Raw genomic sequence first — 22,010 nt, 5'->3', positions numbered from 1 at the left:
CCTACACTGATAAGATGGATCTACAGCTGTTTCACAGGAATGTGAACTGGAATCTGCTATCTACAGAATACTTGATGACAGTGATGTGCAACATCTGAATGCCCAAAGAAGATCATGGCATGCCCTTTGCATAGAGCATCTCTGTAGTAAGTATGCAATGAATCCTGCTAGAATATGTCCAAACAGATCTTTGAGAGAGGATACAGCTTATGAAAGCATCATATTTTAACAGTTTCATGGGCAGGAGTTAGGCTAATCAATGTGACAGCCTAAGATATGATCTGTCTTGAATACTGTATATTCATAAAGACAGGAAATAGATGTTGTTGGATAACCTGCTGCTGCCAACAAGATACATTTTGAGAACAGAATAATATGCATGTCTTCTAACTAAATTAAGAGTACTTAGATAATAAAATAAACTTTTCATTCATGCTGTTTTTGAACACATTTATCTGTATATGAATTCACTGGTCCCTGTAAGTATGCCTGGAAGTATTCTGTCTGCAGATCTAGGTAATGCCTAAATTTACTGTGCGCTGCTGTTGCTTAATTAGACATGTTTTTCTTTTCCCTTGCAGATTTTCTGTACCATGCTTTGAACAAGAATAGTGCACCTGCATGTATTTAATCAACAGCATGTGTTTAGCAACAAGTTCTATGGACAATCATAGTGTCAGTTTGCACAGTCCAGTTTGCACAGTCCAGTTTGCACAGTCCAGTTTGCACAGTCCAGTTTGCACAGTCCAGTTTGCACAGTCCAGTTTGCACAGTCCAGTTTGCACAGTCCAGTTTGCACAGTCCAGTTTGCACAGTCCAGTTTGCACAGTCCAGTTTGCACAGTCCAGTTTGCACAGTCCAGTTTGCACAGTCCAGTTTGCACAGTCCAGTTTGCACAGTCCAGTTTGCACAGTCCAGTTTGCACAGTCCAGTTTGCACAGTCCAGTTTGCACAGTCCAGTTTGCACAGTCCAGTTTGCACAGTCCAGTTTGCACAGTCCAGTTTGCACAGTCCAGTTTGCACAGTCCAGTTTGCACAGTCCAGTTTGCACAGTCCAGTTTGCACAGTCCAGTTTGCACAGTCCAGTTTGCACAGTCCAGTTTGCACAGTCCAGTTTGCACAGTCCAGTTTGCACAGTCCAGTTTGCACAGTCCAGTTTGCACAGTCCAGTTTGCACAGTCCAGTTTGCACAGTCCAGTTTGCACAGTCCAGTTTGCACAGTCCAGTTTGCACAGTCCAGTTTGCACAGTCCAGTTTGCACAGTCCAGTTTGCACAGTCCAGTTTGCACAGTCCAGTTTGCACAGTCCAGTTTGCACAGTCCAGTTTGCACAGTCCAGTTTGCACAGTCCAGTTTGCACAGTCCAGTTTGCACAGTCCAGTTTGCACAGTCCAGTTTGCACAGTCCAGTTTGCACAGTCCAGTTTGCACAGTCCAGTTTGCACAGTCCAGTTTGCACAGTCCAGTTTGCACAGTCCAGTTTGCACAGTCCAGTTTGCACAGTCCAGTTTGCACAGTCCAGTTTGCACAGTCCAGTTTGCACAGTCCAGTTTGCACAGTCCAGTTGGCACAGTCCAGTTGGCACAGTCCAGTTGGCACAGTCCAGTTGGCACAGTCCAGTTGGCACAGTCCAGTTGGCACAGTCCAGTTGGCACAGTCCCTGTATTTTGCTATGTGTTTTAATAAAAAACATCTCTTTATATGTTCATTGTATGTGGGTTTCACGTATTGCTAGTTGGTTTTTATATCCTCTTGGGAGGACTTACATAGGTTGATTGAAAAACTTACATTTTGCAGTTTGCAGACAAGAAGTCAGGATGGTGACGATAACTGAGCATAAAGGATACTGATGTATCAACACAAGATTGTTTCCAAAGCTTTTTACTGTAACAATCAATAGAGTTTATCTCGTTGCTACAATGAAAGCGAATGTAGCCAAAAGCAGAATGAAAGGCGTTCGGCTTTCCGTTACCTGGCTGCTGAGAGTCGTTCCTGCCACTGGGGGGCGGGGGTGAAGCCGAGCTCTGTGGCTCCAGGGGTGTCGTCCACCCGCCTGTAATCAGATCGTGGGTGCGTGAGCGTTTGTGCTCTGCTGGCAGCCTGCGTGGGGTGACCGCCCCGTTAGCGGGGTGCGTTTCTGGGTGCCCCGGACTGGTGGGAGAAGGAGCCTCCCCTGGCCGTAGGGACGGGGGCTGCTCTGTAAGCCAGGGAGAAGCTGCCTCGGGGTCCCAGGCCCTTTGCAACGGAGGCGGTGGCTGGGGGTCCCTGTAAGCAGGGAAGCTGTCTTTTGGCCGCTGCTTTTTGTGTGCCCGGCACCATTTGCCCGGTCTGCCCGCCTCTGCGATCCCCCGCAGCACCGGCTGGAAGTCCGCAGTGAGTCAGTGAGGTGAGAAAAGCCGCTCAAAGCGGGTTTTGCAGGGGTGAATTGGGTTGGGGGGGCAATGCGGGGAGGAATGCAAGGCCTTCCTTGGCTGGGTGGTTGCGTGACCCGTTCGTTTGTCGACGTCGAGTTTCCCTTTTTTTTCTAGTGTTGGGGCTTGCCGCTCCGCGGGTCTGACGGTGTCGCCGCTGATGTTTTGGGAGCTGCTGCAGAAGAAAGATGAAGCCGCGCGGAGGACCTGGCCGGCAGGAGCGAGCACGAAGCGGTTGCTGTCGATCATCGATCTCCTCGACTTAACTTTTGTCCTTGGAAGCCTCGGTTCAAGTAAGTGTTCTGCTCTTTTTAGCTCCTTATTGCCACCAGATACCTTTGAGAATAGAATTTATATTCATGTTTTCTTCCAGTGACAGTTGCTTTTAATCTCTGGCATGCACTGACTTTTAGTTTTAAATGATGTCTCTGGTTCTATGAAAGGTCTTTCCTACTGTTTGAATTGTCAGCTACCCATTAGTTTCCTTTCTGCGCCCATAAGGAAAATCCTTTTATTGGAGCTGTGGGTTATACTGGCCTGTTTTTCGGTTCATAGTCGTGACTGATATGGCACAGCTCTTCCCTTAATCTCGCCCACATCCTCTGTCAGGCAGGGTCTGCTTTAGATTTTCAGTGAAGTACGTTGCCTCACTTCCAGGAACACTTTTGCTGATCTTTTCTTCCGTTGCAGTTTGTCAGCGCTGTCTGCCAAAGCTAGATATTTATTTGGGTTTATGGGATGAATTGGGTATTCAGGGGTAATTATATTTGCCTGGTTCTCCATCTACTGTTTGTGTCATTTTCTCATCTGTTGCTTTATTCTTCGTTTCTTTGAATGTGATTTTATTGGACTTTATGCATTAATGTGGCCCTGATCAGTGGGCCTGTGTGGTTGCGTGACTGTTTCAGAAATGAATCCTGTTGTCTGATTCAGTTCGTCCTGGGGTGTCGAGTCACCGGAAGGCTTGCTTTGTAGGGCCCGGGACAGTATTTTGGGCAGTAGGCACGTGCACGGGGTCTGTTTCTAGTGATCCAGTGGTTGTAAGCATGTGGTGTTTGGGTGGCCAATGGCTATAATCTTTTCACATATCTCATAGCTTGTTTAATGCCAGGAGTCAGACTATTTCTTTCTCTTCACATTTTTGTCATGACCTTACTCATCGTTTGTCTTATCTTAAGAGCTCTTGAGCTCTCCTTGTTAAATGTTCTGGCTTTTGTAGGCATTTTTTCTTTTTGCTTATAGGTGCCAACAGTTACAGGCACTGGTTGTTTGGTTGAATTGTGAGACTTAGAGTGACTGGAGTGACTGCAAGGCTAGTTGTGAGCGTCGCGGCAACATCTGCGCCCTTTAGAAGGGTTGCAGTACCCACAGGTCCATCACAGGGAGCGGAGCAGCTGCAGGACTTCTTGCAAGGCTTGGAGCAGCAACAGGGCCCGTCACAGTAGCCGGAGCAACCCCAGGGCTGTAAATGCTGCAACCTGGCTGTTCTTCAATGTTGGGTAATCCTGCTTTGTTTTCAGTTTTTGGAACTGCGATTAAATTCACAGCTGCAGAAATCTAGATAGCAGTACTCAGTGCTTGTGTCTGTTGCCTAATGTACTCAATATTTTTAGAAAGAAGGAAAAAAAAAAAAAAAAAAAAAAAAAAAAAAAAAAAAAAAAAAGGTTGCCAAATACATAAAAAAAGAAATCAAGTTCCAAACTAGGGACGTCAGATGGGCCCTAGTTAGTTTCCATTTATCTCATGTATTTATGGAACAGATACATCTTCTAAATGAAGCTTATTAAGCAGTCTTTCAGTGTTGTTGTACTTGACATGTATCGTCTCAAACGCTTTATAGACAGTGCTTGTCAAAAGTCAGAAAAAACTTTCTCTTACATCCTCCTGTCCCTCTGATAAAAGATGAGGGAAGGGGGAAAAAAAAAATGTGCAATTCCTTGTGTGTCTGTGGTACGTTTCTCTGGGAGTTGTGAAGGCAAAGTCCTTGCTGATGTCCTCCTGTATATGTTTACAAAGCCATAATGGGTCATTAAATTAGAGCTAGTGATAGGCTTTTAATTCCAGATGGGAATGGTTTTGTTCATTTAATGGGATGTTATGCATATCAGAGATCAGGGATCTCTGGTATTTTTGGGGGAATCTTACTAATTGCCTCAGTACTGAGGCTTCTCTTCAGGACGTAGCAGTATGGTTTTGTTTTGTTTTGTTTTTTTGTTTGTTTGTTTGTTTGTTTTTAATTTTAAAGCATTGGGTTTTTTATTTGTTCGACACATACATAAGATTACTGTTGTCATTTTTCCATTCATGTGGAAATTATGACCTGGAAGTGACTAAAACCTCACGCTGATGAGAAATTCCCTGCAGTTACAAAGTAACCACACAAATTAATTTGGTGTTGTGATTGGATTCAGTCATTATCTATCTCCATCTGCTTTAGTATTTTTAATCCTTTCAAGCTCCTGGCCTAGGTTATTCCATGCAAAAATATATATATGTATATTCCAAAAACCTGACAGGTTTATGCTGATAACCACTTTGTTTTACTATTCTCAGTTAGTTCCATCAGATGTACTCTTCTGCAGTTCTGAACTTTTGAACAGTAATGCTAAAACTAAGCAAAAAGTGTAGAGCAGTTTGAAAAACTGTAAACTTCTCTAAGACCTCTTACATCCCACCTGTTAAAGGGCAGTTTTTCCTGCCTGGTTATTCTTACTGTTTCTTATCATTTAGGAATCTATTTCTACTTTTGCTATGACCAAGTTCGCTTACCTTATCCATCCTATGTGTTTTCATGCAGGAAAGTCCGCAGTAGTTCTTCAAACAGCACCTTTTGAAAAGTTTTGCCTGCTCCACCCAGTGTTCCGAAACACAGTTTTCTGAGTAGTAAAAGTCGCCTTTCATTCCTCCGTAGTGATGAACCCATCTCAGTCCTGAGCTATGTCTATTTCAGCACGTAAGTTAATTTTTATTAACACGGGATTTAAAACGGAATATTAGTCTGCTAAGGAACTGCCATTATATTCTATGTATGTATGCATAGTCCGTAAAACACTATATTCTAGTATGTGAAGTCCACTGTTTTTCTTTCCTTAGAAATTTTCTTTCCTCTTGTGCTTTTTCTGCTTTTATAAGCAGGGTACTATTTTTCTGAAGACATTGACAGCAGGCGTTATTCAGCGCTCATGGAGAGCCTTCAGTTAACAGGCTTTAGCAGGGGGGTTGGAGCTTGACGGTCCTCGAAGTCCTATCCAACCCAAACTATCCTATGAATCAGTGTTATTATGTTGTTACCAGGTCATACTTTTCCTCATTGGCTTTTGCAGTTATTTATTTATATGTCAAACGATGTCTCCAATGCAGACAGTAACAGAGAAATGACTCAGTGATGACTGTGTACTAGAGCTATTTTTTAAGGAAATAGATTTGTTTACCTTATGAAGTACTAAAGTCTTGAATTTAGTAGTCAAATGATTATATTTAAACGTGATACAGCAGATGATTTTGCAGCCTGATTTGCCATCTCTTCCAAGGAAAAAGCACATACTGGGAAGCGAGGGTTGTGAATTTAGCTTGTTTCAGAATAATCTGTTTTTTCAGCATTGCTAACTAGCGTTTTATAATGTGTACCAATCATCAGAAATCCGCTTTATACAAGAGTATTTCTGACTCCATAATGTCCTTCTGTTTTTTTGGTTTTTTTTTTTTTTTTTGTTGTTGTTGTTGGTGGTGGTTTTTTTGTTTGTTTGTTTTTGTTTTGTTTTGTTTTGTTTTTTCAGCTCGCTTATCTTGATGCAGTGGAAGTGTTTGCTAAATCAGTGGTCTCGAGCGCGTTTACCCTCTTTTCCCTCCACGTCAAACTCACGATGTCACTCAGATGTCCAAATAATCCACTCTAGACCGTGATTTTCAAGGAGGAAGACACTTGTCAAAGATTGCGGTAGTACTCACCCCTATGCTTTAGTGTTTTAATAGTGCATTTCTATTTAATCTTAATACATTCAGTCAGTAACTCTTCTCATCATTTCAGTAGGTTTTTTCTTCTCCTTTTTCCTGTAGGATATATTTTTTCCCACTTGGTGAGTTGATGCCAGCGGAAACATTGCTGGAGTTCAAACGGGAGAGACTGTTTGGGAAAAATCTATCAGTACATTGTAAGTAATCCTGCATCACAAATACATTTGATAAAGGTTAGGAAAAATAGCAGCAAAGTAGTTGAGTTTTATTAGTGTTGAAAAATGTGTACGTTTGTCTATTCTCAGTGCTATTTCAGAGAGAAGTCTTTCTTTAATGTCAGTTTATTTTTATGTGCTTTCACCCATAAGCCAGCTTCTCTGATATTTGAGATGGGACCGAGCAAGACTGTGACGGATGTAAAAACACGGTATGGTCGCTGTCAGAAGATATTTCCAGAGGACACCTGCTCGAGCACAGCCCCCTATCTCAAGCCCCCAGGGTCACATCCAGGCTGCTTTTGAAGATCTCCTTGGTAGGGTACTGCACAGCCTGTGACAATGTTCTGACACCGACACATTAAAGAAGGGTTTCCTGATGTTCGGAGGAAACCTCCTGCATTGCAAGAGGCCCTTTGCCTCTTGTCCTGTCATCAGACACCACTGGAAAGAGTGTAACTCTGTCATCTTTATTTCCTCTGTTTGGTTATTTGATCCCAGTAATAAGTTGTGTGTTTGTTATGTGCTATTAGTGTTACTTCTCTGCGTGACTAATTAGAGGGACATGCTTATGAGAACACTTAATTTCACTCTCCATTCCTTTTTTCTTTTTATCTTTGACTGAATTGGAATATAAAAGTAATCACTTGGAAGCAGAGCTGCAGTGGAACCACACGGATAAATTTGTCTGATTCTGCTTTCTGAAGTTGTTTTCACGTACTGAAACTTAAGAGCTCTGAAGAGGTAATGGTGCTTAATCTTAGGGGCTGCTTTATGCTCACTAGGGTTTACATGACTGATACGCAGTGCTGGCAGACGAGCAGGGTGGTACAAGGAATCCGAAAAGGAGGAGAAGCCGATGGTTTGCACCCTTCTCAGGACAGGATGAGGTGGTGTGTTTGCAAATTCAGGCTGCTAGTTAAACTGCAGGAAAAACCAAGGTACAGATGAGGAACAACATGAAGGTGATGACAGGCTTGCTGGGTTAGGTTTGTCTCAGGGCTGTGCACCTACCCGGGCTCCTTCCCTCTTTATTATTATGGACAGAATTGAAAGTCTGCACACCGATGAATTCTTTTCTTTGGAAATGATCTGCTTTCCCTCTGCTTTTAATCTGTTGGAGCAAGTTTCTTCTTTTAAGAGGTACAGAAGGCATTCCGTGAGTCTGCATCAAAAAGGCAAAGTTAAAAGGCAGACTCCTCCTGAGGAGAAGCCTGACAGCGCTTCACTCACGTAGGTGGGAATCCTATTATTGAAGACTGAAAAATGCAAACGGGCCACGGAGAACTGAAGTGAGCAAACACAGCATTTTATAAAGAGTGAGAAGAGAAAAGCTGAGAAACCCAAAGCCCATATTAAATTTTCCAAACAAACTGCATGACAGACTACAATGCAGTATAAATAGCAATATAGTTTTCCTAGTGTCACGCATTCTGGTTGGTTTTTCAATATTTCTGATGTTACAATTGATGGATAAATAACCTAAGTTGTACAGCGATAAAATGAAAGAGTATTTGTGACTAAAAATGGATTATAACTCTGTCAGATTTTCCCCACTCAGCACATCTCTGCCAGACACAGTGCTCTATGCGTATCACCATTTGCTTTTGAGTGCTAATGTACGTATGTGACTTTAAATCGCATTTTTACTTGTGTTCACTTGAGGGATTTGAACGAAGGACCCGAATTAAAAGCAGATCTGTAACACAAGAGATTATTTGCAGAATCATGCAGAATTCTGAAGGCTCTCTGTGTAACACAAAGCATGCCTTACTCTATTTGTATTCATCTTTCAAACCCTCAGTTTCATGCGGTTTCATTGCATTATTTGTCTCCTTTCTCAGCATCAAGTAATAAACACTAAGCTATTTAAAGCTGCTATTACTGAAAGTTTTGCTTTTTTAAGTGAAAAAGATTTGGTCAGGCAGCTTTTATTCACAAATAAATGTGCTTTTTTTTTTTTTTTTTTTTTTTTTTTTTTATTCTTCTTTATCTTTAATCCTTAAACTTTTTTTTTGGTTATATGATATCCCTTTCTGCTATTTGTGGTGACTCAGCACATGTCATTTTCATCGTGCTCAAAGTGCATTCTGTAACTGGAAAATGGGCTCTCAGTTTGTGCTGTTGGCAAAAACAGCGGCCTAAAAAGGCCTCGCAGCCCTTTCAGAATGTTACAATAGTTGTTCCACAAAAAGATTTGCTTTTTGTTCTGTGCTCCAGCGTGTCCAGTTATTATAATGGAAAGAGACTTCCCTAAGCATGCTGAGAAAAACATACTCGTCTCTAGTAACAGCTTTGCAAGGCACAGCCTGAAATGTTTGTTGTTTGTTGGTTTTTTTTTTTCCGGTTAAGACTGCATAATAATACGTATGACTACATAATGTAATACACTTTTTTACTTTCTTACTTTCTTTCCTTTTTTTTTTTTTTTTTTCATTTTTTCCCACTGTGTAACAAGGTTCATTTTTTCTATCAGATGGTCACATGACAACTGACATCCTTTGGTATTTATGGTAAAAGAAGTAATATAAATTAAAGTGTGAAGAAGGGCTGTACGGTCCCATTGTTCCTATGTGTGCTATGGGTAAATGAGCTGAGTATCCAAACAACCCAACAGAAGGGCTTTGGTAACTGGAAGTCAAACGTTTCATTCTCAGTGCTTGAACTGATTTTACATCTGCAATGTCAACCAAAAATCAGAGCTCACCGGTGGTTCTCGAGAGTCTTTTTTATGTGGTTTTGAGTGAAACTCTTAAGGAAGTTCCTGGCCTTTGCTTGCGTACCAGATAATTAATATATTGAAGGCTTCTTTCCTGATTTCTTCCTGTACACCTGCTATGCTATGACTATACATAGAGATGTAAGGACATATTAAAATTGGAATTCTGATTTCTCAATGATTTTTCACATTGAAAATGTTGAAATAAATGTATTGTAGTCCTCATTTCCTTGGTAATGAAAGTGTAACATGCTGCAAGTCTTCTCTGAGGTACTTACAGCAGAAAAAGGCGTCTGGCAATCAGAAAAGCATATCAGATAACAGCAGTTGCTGTAAATACCTAGAACCTAAGCAAGTTTCTCATCTGGCAGGTTTCCATGCAGGTCAGCTGTCGCCCTTTCATTCATCTTAATATTAGGGCTTCTGCCTGTTAAGCGTCCGCTTAGGTACCGATTGCTGCAAAAGGCCAGACATTCGGATACGCTTCCTGTCAGAGAGTTGCTGGGGGATACACAGGTATCTTAGAGCATCGGAGCCTTTGGATAGTTTCTACATTTCCTGGGCACTATCTTTGATAGGTATTTGAGGGCAATACGAATTCCCAGCTCTGCCTATTAAGAGTTACAGTGAAACTGAAAAATAGAATGATGAAAGATGACTTTATGTCCTGCGACAGGGCATTACAGGAGACCCAAAGCTTCATTTAGAGTCTGGATTCTGGCAGAAACCCTTGAGGAGATAATGAATTCTGTTATTAAATGCAAACATGTTTCCCATGGGCTCAAATGCACCCTGCTATGGGCGAGTGTGCGGGATTTTGCAGTTGAACATGGCAAGGTCTGAAACAGCGACCTTCATTTGAGATCTCTATCATCCTCAAGGAAAAAAAACAAACAAACAAAAAAAAAAAAAAACACACAAAAAAAAAAACAAACCCACACAAGAAATGTTAATTAAATAAAGAGTTAAATTAAAAAAAAAAAAAAAGAGTTAATAAATAAATAGTAAATTAAATAAATAGTTAAATAAATGTTACTGAATTAATAACTTTCCTATACCAGGTGAAGTCTGTAATATTTTTTTTCCAACTTCTTTAGCACACGTTCAGTGAAAGCAACATGTTTCACACGAGACGGTTCAACTGGAAAATAAATTTATTCTATTGGCACGTGAGAGTCATTATGGAAACTATTTACAGTAGACTGAAAGTGATAATGCTGCTGTTAGTGTTGTCTTTAGAAGTTTACGATTCAAGACATTGAAGATAATTTTACACAGATTCCATTTTAAGAATAGCTTTTAATACTAAAAATACTGAGTTATTATGTATGATCATCCTGCGAGAGTAAACCAAAATCAAAATCTAACGTTTCAGATGTATGCTAAGGAGCTCTTCAAAGAAGGGGTAACTCTGGAATCAGTCTGGGATCCTCTGTACTGCTGAACAGCCCCAATTGTCATTAAATTCTTCTTTGAGGCCTTTCAAGTTAATATTAATGACCTGCTTTACATAGTATATTGCTAAAAAACAAACAAACAAACAAAAAACAAAAACAAAAACAAAAAAACCCCTCATTTTAAATAGAAGAGACAGGAATCACACCAATATTTCACAAAGAACTTTCTCAACATTAATGGTCAGGAAATGAGAGAACCAGAGTTGAAGCACGTGCAAACGGAGTCTCAGTTCCCCAAGAGCGCTTCGTTTCTCTGCAATAAATCTCTTCTGGCTCTGCTTTGTGCAGTAAAATCCTCTGTGGAAATTCTGATGTCGGTTGTGGGTTTTCTTATGAATGTTAAAAATCATTTTGAAATATTGGCTCAGCGTCCATTTCTTTGACAGAGCGGCTCGGGTGGCAACAGAGCTTAAGAATCACGCCGTCGGAACACCTCCGCTACAGGCAGGGCCGCCACCCGCTCGGCGGAGCCGCCCGGAGCCCCGTCCGACCGGGTGCGGAACGCCTCCGGACGCGGGGCCGTCACGGCTCCTCCGCGCGTCCCGCGCCAGCGCCTCGCCGCCCCGAGTAAGACATTCCTGCCTCCTAAGATGTCACCTAAATGTCCCCTGTGTTAATTACAGCCGTTCTGCCTTATCCTGTCTCTTTCAGGCTGTAACAGAGATGACAAGTCACAGCTGGAAGCGATGACGGAGCACGTGGCGAGAAGGGGCCGGGCCGACCCGGGAGAGCTCAGGTGCGGGCGCCGCAGCGTAAGGGGCGGAGCCGGGATCCACCCCTTCGCAGCCCTCATTTAAGACTCGGCGGCGGAGTTGAGAGCATCGTGCCCGAGTTCTCTGAGTAGTAGAGAGATCTTTAGAAGGTGAGGCGTTTTTCTTTTCTTTGGTGCTGCTTCTGCGGCAGTTGCTGCGTTCGGGCTCGTCTTTGGTTGCCTAGCGCTTTGCCACCCTCCTGTTATTGCTGTACTTCACATCAGTACAACAGTATCACACAGACCGCATAACAGGTCAGCGTCTGTCCTGTTTATGAGCTCGCTTCGTGTGCTAGTAGGCTGTAATGAGGCCTTTGTCCCTTGTGATAAACAGACCCAAATCCCTCAATGTTTCTCGTTGGAAGAAGTATTGTAGCCCTTTGCTCCCTTTGTGGCCTTCCCCCGGAGCCACTCCGGCAGTATTTCTCCCCCCGAGGCCCAGGCGCGGGACTCCAGCCGGGGCCCTTCGGGGCAGAGCGGAGGGGGACCGTCACCTCCCTCTTCCCGACGCCCTTTCTCTTCTGACGCGGCCCAAGATGCCGCCGGCCTTCTGGGCCGCAAGGGGGTGCCGTTGTGCTCACGTTCAGCTTCTAGTTCGCTAGAACCCTGACCCAAGCGGGACTCCGGGCTTCTTTGAACCTCGTAGTGTTCACGTGGGCTTGCTTCTCATATTTGTCTAGATCCCTTTGGATGATGTCCCTCCCTTCTATTGTATCAGCAGCACCACCGAGCTCGGTGCCATCAGTGATCATGTCTAGGGTGCGCACGATTCCAATATTTGCGTCATCGGGTACGAGGTTGAAGAGCACTGCTCCATAGAGCGGGCCTTAGGGGATGCTATTCGTCCCCGTGGGGTAAAGAAAACTGAGACTTGTGTGAGCAGAGTACGTACTGCAGGGTTAATGATTTGAGATGCAAAGAAAGGATGATTTCATCTTTTGTTGTTGTTGTTGCTGTTGTTGTTGTTGATAGTGGTGTTGTGTGTTTGGTTTTTTTCCCCTGGTAAAATAATTGGAATACTTGGAGTATTGGCAATGCAAACAAGATGGGTTGGAAACCTGTGAGCTTTTGAACATATGACTGTGAGGTTTCTTTGAATTAAACAATTGCCCCTTCTGGGAATTGAGCAAATTCTGCCAGTGGCTTCTCTCTGAGAAATGTCAGATTTGATCTTCTACCTCAGCACAAGTAGTGGAGATGAGGGTTCAGCAAGTCAGACAGCGACTTGAGGCATGAGCTTTCTTGTTTGATCATCTCACTTGATCAGAGTTCCATTTAAAACAGAACAGTAAAAAAGCCTGTGAGTCAGACAGTTTCTGCAGTTTTCTTTCCTCATGTGCTGAGGTCAATCAGAGTCCTTGGAGTTCTGGGGAGCTTTCGCTAAGCTCTTGCCAAGCTTTTGCTAAGGTGGCGAAGTCTGGGGGATCCCATCTTTCGGGAAAGGCTTTGAGAAGGATAAGCGGTTCTGCCTGACTTATCCGAGGCTAGTGTGTCTAGGTACTGGATTATACCAGTATATATATATATAGTGTATATATATATACACTATATATATATATATATATATATATATATAATATACGTATATACACACACAGATAGTATTCATATATATAGATTGTATCATAAGCAGTAAGATTTGCAAGACTGTCAGGGAACTGCAGAATCCACGTCCGAATCACCGATCCGGCACCTGGGCGAGGAAACCGGGTCTGTCTCGGGAGCACAGGCGGAGGCGATTTACCATAACAACGGGAAGGGCTGGAACCAGGTTCTGCCCCTCTCAGACCTCACTCGAGGGTCGTTTGCCAGCGAGGAAGGATCTCTCGGCCGAGATCCCTCCTTTGTGGAATTTTTCAGTGAGCCTAGATCTTCAGAGACAGGTAAGCCTTGTTCTTTTTGTTACGTGATCTCACGGCAGTGGTTCCGGTGCTGTTACAAAGATAATAGCTGTAGCCTTTCCTTTGTAGCCTTAATATTTCTATTTATATGGCTGGATTTTGACGTGTGAAGTAATTAAGAACTTAGAAACTGCTGAGAAGGGTTATATCAGAGAAAGGAATTTAAATGATCTCCTACTGTCATTGTAGGTTTGATTTCTCCTTAATTGGGAAAAAAATCCCCTTACTTTGACATTTATTGCACGGTTTTGAGGGCAGGGATTTATCTTGTCAGCTTGAAAAGTCAAATTGATGCAGAAGGGCTATTACTGTAGATGAGTTTTCCCCACGTGAGCGTAGATCCTAGAGAATGTGGGAGCTCCCACACGGCGTGACAAGGGAGGGCGTTTTTCAGTCTAGGGGATCAAGAGAGGGGCGTGTTTGGCTGTTTGAGTCTTCATAGCTACAGAACTTACTTTCTGTTCAGCCCTTCTGGGTATTGGTGGTAGAACACACTAATACTGATTCTATGCAGACAATATGTTTAGTGGAATGTCTTGGATTTTAGCAGTTGAAAGTCTTTGATGCTGCGTGGGAGGCAATCTGTACTTGTTAGCTATATCTGTATTACTGATTCTGACCTGTTTGCCATTTTGCATGAAGGGGATAGGGTCATTAACTGCAACGATTTAAGCAATTCTGATTCAGTAATTAATTGCTATAAGTTTGCCTTTTTTTTTTTTTTTTTTTCGTTTCTAACATCAGCTCGCTCCACTGAGCGCACGCATAACAAAAGAGAGGTGTCTGTGCAGTGTTCTAGTTCTGTATTATCTGAGCATGTAAGGAAGATGCTTGTCGGGCAGGGGGATGCAGAAAGTCAGTCTTATCTCAGCAGACAGCCCTTCCTCCTTGTACCTCTTATATATAATAAAAATAAAAGCTAAGCACTGACTCAGACCCCCTACAAAGGAGACTGCAAGCGTTTGTTAGGATAAATGACGAGAGGAGAGGCTGGCAAAGCATGTGCAGTTTGGCAAGAGCAATTCTGCTCTTTATTTGTATATATATATAAATACTTTTTTTTTTTTTTTTTTTTTTTTTTTTTTTTTTTTTCCTGATTTGGAATCAGTATCCCAAGAGGTGTTCAAGGAAAGGGTAGGTAACGCACCAAGTTTCATACTTTATTAGTGTGGCTGTGACTGGTTATCTGTTAGCTGGTTTAGATCTTACATAGACAGCGAGGGTGCAGGAGACTGACCTGTTATAACCCCCTTGCCGAAGCATTTGGACCGGACTCTCAGCAATAGCCGGGGCAGTCAACAGACTGACAGTGAGCAGCAAGGAGCAATAGGGTGTTTTCTTTTTGTATTTACTAGAAAAATCAGACTTGTAATTGTGATGAGCTTGTTGTTTCTTATAAGCATTTATTAGTGCAGTTAAAGAGACTTCAAGCATTCCTCAGGAAAACGATCCATCATTATGCTTGTTGTGATGATCATTTGCCTTTTAACGTGTTCTTGAACTATTAATTAGAAATATCTACTAACATAGTGCTGTGCTGTTCATATCAATAGGAAAGCAGAATAATTTTTAAGTGAGCTCTGCAAACAGTCATGAATTATCTAACAACTGTTGCACTTCAATGGTAGCAGAAACAGATCATTTATTAAACATGTAGCATTTATTAAACATAATTGCAGACTACAGCAGAAAAGATTCAATCTGTTTACTTTTATTATACAGAGGCAGAAGGGAATGCAGTTTCTTTTATTTCAGTCAGAACAATGTGATACAATACCACCCCACCCTTTTGTATTAGAGTTAAGTCTCAGTTCGGGACCAAGGCTCACAGAAAATCACCGAGTTTCAAGGCAAAGGCTTTCAAAGAGAAGCAGCAGCTAGAGAGTTTCCTAGGGAAAAACCAAGTAAATTGTCAGCAAACTTAACTGTAACACAGAAAGAAGTGTTTTCTCAAGAGCTCAAGGCTTTACTGAATTAAAGGAATACTTCTATCCATATGCTCAACTGCAGCAATAAGACCACTGGTATCATACTCTGCAGTTTTACTTGTCGCATAAAGCATATCTGATATGTTATAGTTCTGCATTAGCTTCATTTGAATTTAAGTGTCAATTTCTGTTTCTACAGGCTACAAAACACAGCAAGTGGGCTTGCTTACAAGGGATCATCTTTGTCACCTTTTACCTTAATCATGATAAACAGCCTAACACCCCCACCAAAGGAACAAGGCTCAAGTCCAGAAGTAGCCAGCACATCTTTTATTGAGGTAAGTGACATTTTACAGTGGGGTTTATCTTTCTTTTATTCAGAGACAGACAGGCATCCTCTGTACAAAGTGTTGAGCATGGCTTCTCTTTCCCTCCATTGCATAAGACATCCCACTCACTTCTGACAACACACAGCACTCACTCTGAGAGACACAACAGCTTTATTGAAAACCATTTTGAGCCTTTATTTTATTTGTCTTCAAACAAGACAGACATCATAACCTGCTTCTCACGTCACAGAAGCGAGCTTAGAGATATGCCAGTGGTACACGCTGAAATGAGAACAGAGTTATATCCTGATGCTGCCCTCTACAGCTGGGCTTAAGTAATAAATAATAAAGTAGTAATAAATAAAGTATTAATTATTACTTTAATTATTATTAATTTACTTTAATTATTATTAAAGTAGTAATACAAAGTAGAAGATTTCTCTTACAAAGCAAGTCCTAGTTCATATTTTATTTTTGAAATTTAAGTTGTCTGCCTACAGATTGCAATCAGCACACATTTAGGGAGGCACACTTACTTAGAAATACTAAGTTAAACCTCAGTAATGCAAAAAGAGTTTATTTAATGTTATACAAATGTAGAAAAGCAGTGGAGTCAGCCTTTGACTTGGCACAAGAGGAACCATCAGGACCATCTTCTTTATTCTTCTGCTTAATTGACTTGCTTTCCTAGAAGAGAACACAAAACACTTAGAGAGCAAAGTGGCAACTTAACTCCTTCTCAGGTATCTCAAACTATTTCAATCAATACTATAAAACACCCACAGCATACCAGACACATACACTGCAGGCACACTTACCCTCCAGCCACTTATCCAAACCCTTTTAGAGGGCAACTCCCTCTGCTTCTCAATTGCCATTTAGTGACTACACAGAGAAAAGCTATTTAATCATTCTGGTTTACCCTAACACTTCAATTCATTTTTCTTCTTTTGCAGGACATAAAGCCCAGCTCCTCCAAGCCTCTTCCTTTACAGCCCAGGAGCCCTACCACAAAACCACCATCACCACGTGGGAAACAGTCAAGCACACAGGGAAGACAACATCAGCAGAAGCTGCCACCCACTCAGGGAAAGCCCCTATAGGAAGAAGGGGCCTTCCCTCACACCCCCACTCAGGGGAAGCCCCTTCTATAGGGGCTTCCCCTCCTCACCCCCACTCAGGGGGCCCCGATGCCAGGTGGGGCCCCCTCCTAACCCCCACTCAGGGGGCCCCTATGCCAGGTGGGGCCCCCCTCACACCCCCACTCAGGGGGGGCCTCCGCAGGCCCCCCCACCGGCAAAAAGACCGACATGAACCCACCATCCCACCCAAAAATAAAAAAAATATATCTCTTTAGAGATAGTGCAAAACCCGGTGTCTAGCCCCATTACAAAGGGGGAAACTCTGGCTACTCACTCCAAGAGTGAGCAGCCAGAGTTTCCCCCTTACATTCCAAATCATACAAGACAAAAGCAAAGTCCAAACAACACTTAACAGCCAAGAAAAAAAGACTCAAAGACCTACCAAAAAGCTAAAGTCCTTAAACACCAAAAAAAAACAGCCAAGTACTAACAAAACATCTAACTTCTCAAAAAAGTTTAAACTACCAAAGAACAAAACTCTGAAAAAAAAACACCAGCCAAAAACTAAGACAACTAAACAAGCCAAGACCTAACAAACACACCTCAAACATCCAACTCCAACCAAATTTAAACAACAAAAGAAGAAAACTCTGCATGTTCAAACACTAACACCGCAAAAAAACAGCCAAAACTAACAAAGACAACTCAACACCACAAAATACTAAACAAGCCAACACCTAACAGACCAATCACAGAAAAAGAAACTCAAGCAACTACACTTTCCCCACAAAAAACAAGCCAAGTCCTAACAAACACACTAACATCTAACTCCTCAACAACATTTAACCAACAACCAAAGCAAACTCTGCATGCTCAAACACACTGAATCTGCAAAAAACACCAAACTCAACACTACAGAAACAAACCGAGTCCTGACACACCACAACCGCGACTACTCTACAAGGAAAATTCAACGACCGCTGACAAAAGCCGAAAACTCTGCACGCTCACCGACACGAAGATTTTCCCTCAAAAAACAGCAGCCAAAACTCAGAAAACTCGGTGCCGCAAAAAACAGAAACCAGCCAAGTCCTAACAAGACACCACCAACCAACTACTCAGCGAGAAACATTAACTGACCTTCAACAAAACCAACTGCTGACCGAGGCAAATGCAAAGAAGCCACCGCATGCGCTAACCTGACTGTGCCAACAATAACACTATCGAGCTAACCCCCGACGGCTCCATCCCCTAATGAAGCACAAACAACACTACATACTCTAGCCTCCGAACCACACAAAAAACATACATACACCAAAAACTGCACAAGTTGCCGATGCTACACGCCTCAACCGAGCTGCCCTGCCTTCCAGACATCAGGCTCCGCACTAACAGAAACAGCACGAAAGAACACAACGCCGACCTATGCGAGCCCCTAGACCTGATCCAAAGGAGCCGCCCGACTCGCCCCCTGCCACCGTGCCCGTTGCAACTCCCTGCGGCAACATGAACAAACATTCCACCATAACCACTAACTATGGCCAAACGGCAACAGAAAAACAACCCCCTCACCGCAGTGCTAACCTCCAACAGACCGTCTGCTGAACCCCAAAAAACAGCCCGCTAGACACTCTGGCACGACCTTTCTCCTGCCTTTGCCCGCCAGCCACGGCATCGACAGACGCACCAGCTGCACTAGAACTTGACAAAACTAAACAGCTCTAAGACATAGCACCTCACACTACAAAACCCTTACAGGACAACCACACCAATATTTCTCAACCCTCTCTCCATTAACCCTAATCCTCTAACAACTCGCACGACTGAAACCGCTCCACCTTCCTCCAAAAAAAGAGTAGAAAAAACACAGCCCCTACCTGGTGACGCCGTATCCTCATCCCGACGGGCTTCCGGGTGGCCGACCTTCTCGTCTGACGGCTCGCTCCCCTCCGTCCTCCCTGTCGAAGCCGATGCTCCGCTACAGAACGCGATGTGAAAGAAAAATCCTGCTGTTCGGCTCCCTTGCCGATGTGAAAGAAAAAATCCTGCTGTTCATCTCCTTGCCGATGTGAAAAAAAATCCTGCTGTTCATCTCCCTTGCTTCCGTGGCTTTGTGATGGTTATTCCATTGCGAATGCTGCGGGCCCAACTTGAGTATCCCGGGACCACACGACTCCACAACCTGTCTGGAGAGTGAAAACCTGTAGTTCTGCCGGCCGTCCTTCTCACGTTTCCCAAAAGCTGCGCCGATCTTCTTTACCCTGCAGTCCTCCAGTCCCTTGCAAAAATAAAATGATTCATTGAGTAAAAAACTACCTGCAAATCACTCACCCCAGCTCCCTTTGTTCAGGTTACTCCCGTCACTTACTCGCAATTGAAGACGAGCTCCGGAGGCCTCGCGCTCCTCCCGGTCTCCTGTCACCTGCACAAAAATTTTAGTGTTAGACTCGCTGACCGAACCTCCTGCAAAGATACATTTCACTTTCCTGACAACTAGCAGGGACGTACAAACCTACAGCTAGAACAAACGACTGAAGTTGAGATGCTCCTTTTGGATGCGTGCACGCCCATTTCCACGCTTCTCGGTCCCGGCCTGCGACGGACGACCCCGGGCAATGAAACCCACGCGGACCGGCCGCTCGAGCCCCGCTCCTCGGCGCTCCCCTCGCTTCCGCGTCCCTCGAGGAACTCTCGCCACAACACCGACTCCGCCGCCTCGTCCCCGGAACGTATTCCTGTAAAATCTGTGAGCCCTCCACGGCAGCGTTCCTGTCCAGCCGTGTCTCCGTGTGGAGAATGAGACGACGCTCCTGAAACTACACAGAAAACAAGAGAACACACGATCCCGTCCCCGAAAGCGGGACGGACCGATGCGCCCAAAAACGCCGGCCGAAGGGGCGAGGCCGCCCCGGGGTCCCTCTCCGCCCGGGCTCGTCCGGCGGCGGTACCGCGCCGGCCCTTCCGAAACGCCGGGTCGGAACCCGACCGCCGCGCCTAACTAAAGGCGAGGGAATAGAAGCGGCCGAACGGCGGACCTGCGAGATTACTACAAAAACAAAACAAAAAAGACATACCTGTTAGCCTCTAAAGTCTCAAGGCTTCCACCGCCTCAGCAATTCCGGCATAAAGGAGTCTCCGCCGCGACCCTCGGTCGATCTGCGAAAAAGATTCCGTTTAAGCGGCTCTCGCCGTCGCTTCTTACTCCCGGCGGCACCGAGGCCGCAGGAACGCGGCCCCGTCCCGCTCGCTCCGGCTCGACAAAAAGGAAGGATGCGAGAAAGCCGCTGAAAAACTCGGGGTGGACCGAGAACGCGGCGGGGCTGCGCTGCGACTCGGAAAACCGAGCGGCGGCTCCCTCCGAAAACGTGACGGCGGCCGGACGGCGACACCGCGCCGGCTCCCAGAAGCACAGCAGGGACCCCGCGTCTGCCCCGAACGGAGCGCGGCGAAAGCCCGGCGGTCTCCCACCGGGGAAGCCGGGCCCCGGACGGCTCCGAAGCGCGCCGTCTCCGCGGCTCCGGTTCTAATAGAACGACTCACCGGTCAGGGCCGATCCTCGACGCGAAAGGTCCGGCAGCAGCCTGAAACGAAACAACGAAAAACATCACAATCAAGCCCAAAAACACGCGTAAAAAAACAGCCCCACCTACCGCCTTTCGGCCTCACCGACGCGACGACCGGACGAAGAAACGCCACCCGCTCCGGCTCCTCGTAATGCTGATTCCGGTCTGATCCCTCGTGGCTACCGGCGGCCTCAGGCGGAGCTTAAGAGGCGTCAGCGCGGTTCCGCCCCCGGGCTGCCGACGAACCGCAGCCGCGCCCGGGCGGCCGCAGCTGCGCTCGGCGGCCGCGGCCCCGCCTGACGCTCGCCGCCTCGTTAGCGCAGCTGGGGCTCGTTACGGCCGGCCCGGGGCCGTGACGGTTTGACGTGTGAGCCCTAGATCTGAATCAGGGGCTGAGATGACGTTTCTGTAAATGACAGCTTAGTACGCGCTTCCCCTTCTCGCCTCTTTGACGGACTCATAAATCAATTAAATAATTGTGCCAAATTGGAACGGATCGCTTTGCGTCTCACGAGACACCCTTCCAAAGAACGTCCCCGCCATTAACGGTCTCCAGAGTCCCCTGCTGTCCGCTTTCTGTCTCTGCCACGCTTTCTCTTGGCCCTCATCCAACGAAAAAAAAGGAGGAAAAAAAAAAAAAAACAAACTACAAAAAACAAACGAAAACTACATCAAAAAACAACCAAAGAACAAAACCAAAAAAGATTGTTAAATATGTAACAACTTTGTACCTGACTGAGAAAAAAAAACTAAAGTTGGTGGTGGAAATATGGGAGCAGGGATGTGGCAAACACCCGCAGGGGTTAATGATGTGCCTGACAGAATAGCTGATGAAGGACATTTGCAGCACAGCTTTATGAACGGCTCTGTACGGTGTTGCTCGGAGTTACGTTGATGTGACGCATACATGGGCAGGAACGCTTTCGGAAACAGTTCGGTCATCTCCAAGGTACTGTGTAAAGACTTCAGTGATCAAACTCGCTTTGCTTAGCAGCCTTGGTCTTAATTGGAAATCTGAATGTTTTGGGGGCAGCGGGGGGAAACCTTTGCCTGCTGGTTTTCTGGCAAAGCCATCCAGTTAATGTAGTTGTGAACTACAGCGATCGGGTACTGGCACATGCAACTCCTTGGCTTGTAAATGTATAAATACATCTCTCGCTTTCCAGACCTACTGCCTGCAAATGGATGCGTGTGCTCAAAGCGAACGTGTCCTGGGCTACAGATTCTGACCGAGATGGCCCATCCCTCCAGATGTTCCATCACTGTTTCTGGCTGCCATTTAGCATTTTCTGTACAGCCTGATAGTGACAGGACAAAGCAGAATAGCTTTAAATTACAAGGGGAGAGATTTAGGTCGGTTATTAAGAGGCAGGGATTTTTTACTCTGGTTGGTGAGGCGCTGGCACGGGATGCCTGGAGAAGTTGTGATGGCCCCATCTCTGGAGGCATTCGAGCCTGGGTTGGATGGGGGGTGACTGAGGGGGTGGCAGCCCTGCCCGTGACAGAGATCGCTCCTGCTGCTCCCCTCCCTCTCAAAATCTTGTCACAGAAACCCAATACAGATACCAATGTCTGTTACTAAAGGAGGGGGAAAAAAACCCCACACCTATTCTTGTCTGGATTTCCTTCAAAAAATAACAAAATAGTGCGACTTTGATGTGATACTAGAAAGAAAGAGTGCAGTTTAATACCGGTTGAGAAC

General features: G+C 44.6%; 1 protein-coding gene and 1 long non-coding RNA gene across 2 annotated transcripts; one reads left to right on the top strand and one right to left on the bottom strand.

The window, feature by feature from the left end:
- The first annotated feature begins 2,064 nt into the window (after positions 1 to 2,064).
- On the top strand, positions 2,065 to 8,445 carry LOC140253745 (uncharacterized). Its single transcript, XR_011903973.1, has 6 exons — positions 2,065 to 2,384; positions 2,527 to 2,702; positions 5,207 to 5,362; positions 6,186 to 6,346; positions 6,466 to 6,560; positions 6,732 to 8,445. It is a non-coding gene; the product is annotated as an uncharacterized lncRNA (long non-coding RNA).
- Positions 8,446 to 15,283: 6,838 nt separating this feature from the next.
- Positions 15,284 to 21,757, bottom strand: LOC140254030 (uncharacterized). The gene is made up of 6 exons (XM_072340215.1): positions 21,692 to 21,757; positions 19,948 to 20,268; positions 19,262 to 19,561; positions 19,114 to 19,167; positions 18,623 to 19,023; positions 15,284 to 16,350 (listed from the first exon to the last, which is right to left on the bottom strand). Exons 1-5 carry the CDS (start codon positions 21,755 to 21,757, stop codon positions 18,724 to 18,726), a joined length of 1,041 nt encoding a protein of 346 aa, XP_072196316.1. The 3' UTR covers positions 15,284 to 16,350; positions 18,623 to 18,723.
- Positions 21,758 to 22,010: the final 253 nt, after the last annotated feature.

The sequence above is a fragment of the Excalfactoria chinensis genome, chromosome 6, assembly GCF_039878825.1.
Source record: "Excalfactoria chinensis isolate bCotChi1 chromosome 6, bCotChi1.hap2, whole genome shotgun sequence".
NCBI classification, from domain to species: Eukaryota; Metazoa; Chordata; class Aves; order Galliformes; family Phasianidae; genus Excalfactoria; species Excalfactoria chinensis.
This window is presented reverse-complemented; position numbering and strand designations above follow the sequence as displayed.

Excerpts from the sequence above, each read along its gene's own strand:
- LOC140254030 (XM_072340215.1), bottom strand. The coding sequence starts at position 21,757 with ATGCCTCCAGAGATGGGGCCATCACAACTTCTCCAGGCATCCCGTGCC. Across the intron at positions 19,562-19,947 it reads CGGCCTCGGTGCCGCCGGGA|TTTCAGGAGCGTCGTCTCAT; the intron begins GTAAGAAGCGAC and ends TTTTCTGTGTAG. Across the intron at positions 19,024-19,113 it reads GAGCTCGTCTTCAATTGCGA|GGACTGGAGGACTGCAGGGT; the intron begins GTAAGTGACGGG and ends TATTTTTGCAAG.